The following is a 3,728-nucleotide window of genomic DNA, read 5'->3' as shown; positions in this document are numbered from 1 at the left end:
AATAATCATATACTGATTCAGGTGAGAAAACATATTCATATGTGAATATAAAGTGGTAATTTAGTTTATGCATTTCATCAAACAGTTGGAGTGCAAACAAGTTAACTATTTTAAAAATGTTAAAAACATCAAGTTATCAATTCCAATTCATCATATACTTCCGATTTCGACTTCAGATGCGACATCCTATCTCTGATCGATTTCTCAATTTGATTTTGATTTCCGAAAATCCGATTGAGAACCTATGAGTACCGATTCTAAGTACCTCAATGTCGACTGTGATTGCGAGTCCAGACTTCCGATTCCAATTTCATGAACAGCGAAGAAATTTCGGTTTAGTTGAAGAAATCTGGATGATTATTGAAGGTTGGAGGAAAAATTTTGAGGATGAATGAACAGTTATCGAATTCTCTATAGTTACGTATTTGAGATTGAAGGTTATTACGATATTTACAAGTTTGTCACCGTGTCTTTTATGCTTAGATTAAATGAGTGGCTGAAAATGATTCTCTATTCTCAACCTTTTTTATTTTCTCAATTGAACCCACCTATATATATATATATATATATATATATATATATATATATATATATAGGGCTTAGGGAATATGTAGTTGTCATGTACCTAAGCTTATATATAGAACCCTCCAAACAATGTAGTTTTGATCCATTTATATCTAAACTAATCATGATATCTTTTTTACTATTATTCATTAATCACGTGACTTAGTAAATCGATCAAAATTATGTTTTTTTTTCTTTGTTTCTAAGAACTTAAAACATTAAAAGTCATGACCATTTAATCAATCATACTAAATTCTAAATGAAAACTAAAAAAAATAAAAGATAAAAGAAGAAATATCATAACTCGATCAAGTTTTTTCAGAAAATCATTTGATATATGTTTTTCAATTGAAAGACAAAACACTTGAGTTATATTCCTTAAAAAAATATGGGTTTTTTTTATTATCTTTACAAACTTCAATACTTATTTGCAATAAAAATATACATAACTGATATTTTTCATTCCATAATTGGACTTAATTCAATGGTATTCTATTAAAACAAAACTAAGAAAAAATGAATTTTGATTTGTTTTGTTTAAAAGGTTTTATACCTAAGCTTGGTACATAACAATTACATATTCACTTTTCCCATATATATATATATATATATATATATATATATATATATATATATATATATATATATATATATATATATATATATATATATATATATATATATATATATATATATATATATATATATATATATATATCATTTAAAAATAACATAGAAACTGAACCAATAATTTAAATATAGAGTTTTTTATTTGTTTATTTATTCATTTTTTTTATGTTATGTAAAAGCCTCAGGATCGATGTGATTCCTTATTCGCTCTGTTATATTTTGTTTTGATGGGAAAGAGATATATAAAAAACATGTAAAAAAATATTGATTTACTGAAAAAGAAAGAGTAAATTACACGAATGGTCCCTATGGTTTGGAGTAATTTGCGTGCTTGATTCCTAATTTATTTTTTTAACTCGGAAGGGCTCTATGGTTTGTTTTTGTTACTCATTTGGTACCTACTGTTTATTTTTGTTACGCGTTTGGTCCCTGTCTTATTTAAAAAGAGTATTAATTAAAGAGGAAAAAAATGATAGGGTAGATGAGGTAAGGTGAAAATGTGAAATTAGGGGTGTTTTTATTTAAATAAATTAAAAAAATCAAGAGCATAATAGTTTTTTAGTTAAGATAGGGACCAAGCGCGTAACAAAAACAAACAATAAGGACCTTCTGAATTAAAAAAATAAGTTAGGGATCAAACGCGCAAATTACCCTAAACCATAGGGACCAATCGTGTAATTTACTCAAAAAGAAAATATTAACTTGATTGAGTTTTTCCTTATTTTCCTCTAGTGCTTTTCACCAATTTATTAAAATATGGAAACTGTAATTTTTATTATTCTATAAACTTACGAGTTTTATTATGAGAATATATACAAATTTCACCAATGACTTCATCTTCTTCCGAGCACCCTACATCCTCATTGGAACTTTCCTTGCGAGAAATCCCCGGCAGCTATGGCCTGCCGTTCATCGGTCCGATCAAGGATCGCTACGACTACTTTTACAACCAAGGCGAGAATGAGTTCTTCAAATCCAGAATCCAGAAATACAACTCCACCGTCTTCCGCACCAACATGCCACCGGGGCCATTCATCTCCTCCAATTCCAAAGTCGTCGCTGTTCTTGATTCCAAAAGCTTCACCATCCTTTTCGACAATGACAAAGTCGAAAAGAGAGACATTCTCGATGGCACCTACATGCCTTCCACCTCCTTCTTCGGTGGTTACCGAGTCTGCGCTTTCCTCGACACCACTGAATCTAACCACCATGCTCTAAAGTCGTTCTTCCTGTCGTTCCTTGCTTCTTCACACAAGAGGTTTATTCCATATCTTCGGACGAGCTTAGCGGAGCTCTTTGAGAATCTCGAAAATGAGATCTCAGAGAAGAAATCCGCTGGTTTTAATAATCACAGTGATAATATGGCATTTGACTTTGTGTTCAAGCTTGTCACCGGAGTTCTTCCGTCTGAGACGGAGCTCAAGTCGAAAGGTCCTGGAACCATCGCCACGTGGTTAGCTCTTCAGCTAGCTCCGTTAGGAACAGCAGGGATTAAACCGAATTTCATTGACGACATCATCCACACAGTTCGGTTGCCGTTTCTCGTGATTAAATCTGGATACAAACAGCTATACAATGCCGTTTATGATTCAGCGTCGTCGTTACTGGACGAAGCTGAAACCTTGGGTATGAAAAGGGGTGAAGCTTGCCATAATTTGGTGTTTCTCGCAGGTTTTAACGCGTTCGGCGGCATGAAGGTTCTGTTTCCGACTCTAATCAGGTGGATCGGATCAGGCGGAGAGGATTTACACCGCCGCCTTGCTGAAGAAATCAGAGACGTCGTGAAGGAAGAAGGAGACATCACTTTCTCCGCTTTGGAGAAGATGCCGTTGACTAAATCCGTCGTTTATGAGATATTGAGAATCAATCCACCGGTTCCGTTTCAATACGCCAAGGCCAGGGAGGACATTGTGGTCGAGAGCCACGACGCTGCATTTCAGATTAAGAAAGGAGAGATTATCTTCGGATATCAGCCGTTCGCCACCAAGGATCCGAAGGTGTTTGAGAATCCAGAGGATTTCATTGCCGATAGGTTCGTCGGAGAGGGAGAGAAGCTGATAAATTATGTGTACTGGTCGAATGCTAGAGAGACGGAACAACCGTCGGCAGACAACAAACAATGTCCGGGTAAGGACCTGGTGGTGCTGTGCTGCAGGCTGATGTTGGTGGAGCTTTTTCTCCGATACGATACGTTTACGGTGGAGATCGGGAAACTTTCTGCACTTGGAGCGTCCATCACGATTGCATCGTTTAGAAAGGCCACCTAATTGTTATTTGCTTTCATGCATTTTATTATTTTAATATCGTGTGGCATATATATATATATATATATATATATATATATATATATATATATATATATATATATATATATATATATATATATATATATATATATATATATATATATATATATATATATATGGTCTTGTATTAATCCACGTGAGTCACGACTTCATGAAGTTTTAAGGTAATATCCTAATTCAATAATAATCAATCTTAAGTAATAATAATCATATTTTTCATAAACAAAC

The 3,728-nt window shown here is 33.5% G+C and overlaps 1 protein-coding gene across 1 annotated transcript; it reads left to right on the top strand.

The window, feature by feature from the left end:
* The first annotated feature begins 1,992 nt into the window (after nt 1-1,992).
* On the top strand, nt 1,993-3,504 carry LOC145047268 (allene oxide synthase 3-like). The gene has a single exon (XM_078995520.1). The coding sequence runs from the start codon at nt 2,022-2,024 to the stop codon at nt 3,459-3,461; it is 1,440 nt and encodes a 479-aa protein (XP_078851646.1). The 5' UTR covers nt 1,993-2,021; the 3' UTR covers nt 3,462-3,504.
* The last annotated feature ends 224 nt before the right edge of the window (nt 3,505-3,728 follow it).

This window comes from Lactuca saligna, chromosome 5, assembly GCF_052625555.1.
Source record: "Lactuca saligna cultivar CGN05327 chromosome 5, ASM5262555v1, whole genome shotgun sequence".
NCBI lineage: Eukaryota > Viridiplantae > Streptophyta > Magnoliopsida > Asterales > Asteraceae > Lactuca > Lactuca saligna.
The sequence above is the reverse complement of the archived record's forward strand: the minus strand, read 5'-3'. Positions and strand labels throughout refer to the sequence as shown.

What these genes read in the sequence shown, in the direction of transcription:
- LOC145047268 (XM_078995520.1), top strand. Translation starts at nt 2,022, where the DNA reads ATGACTTCATCTTCTTCCGAGCACCCTACATCCTCATTGGAACTTTCC.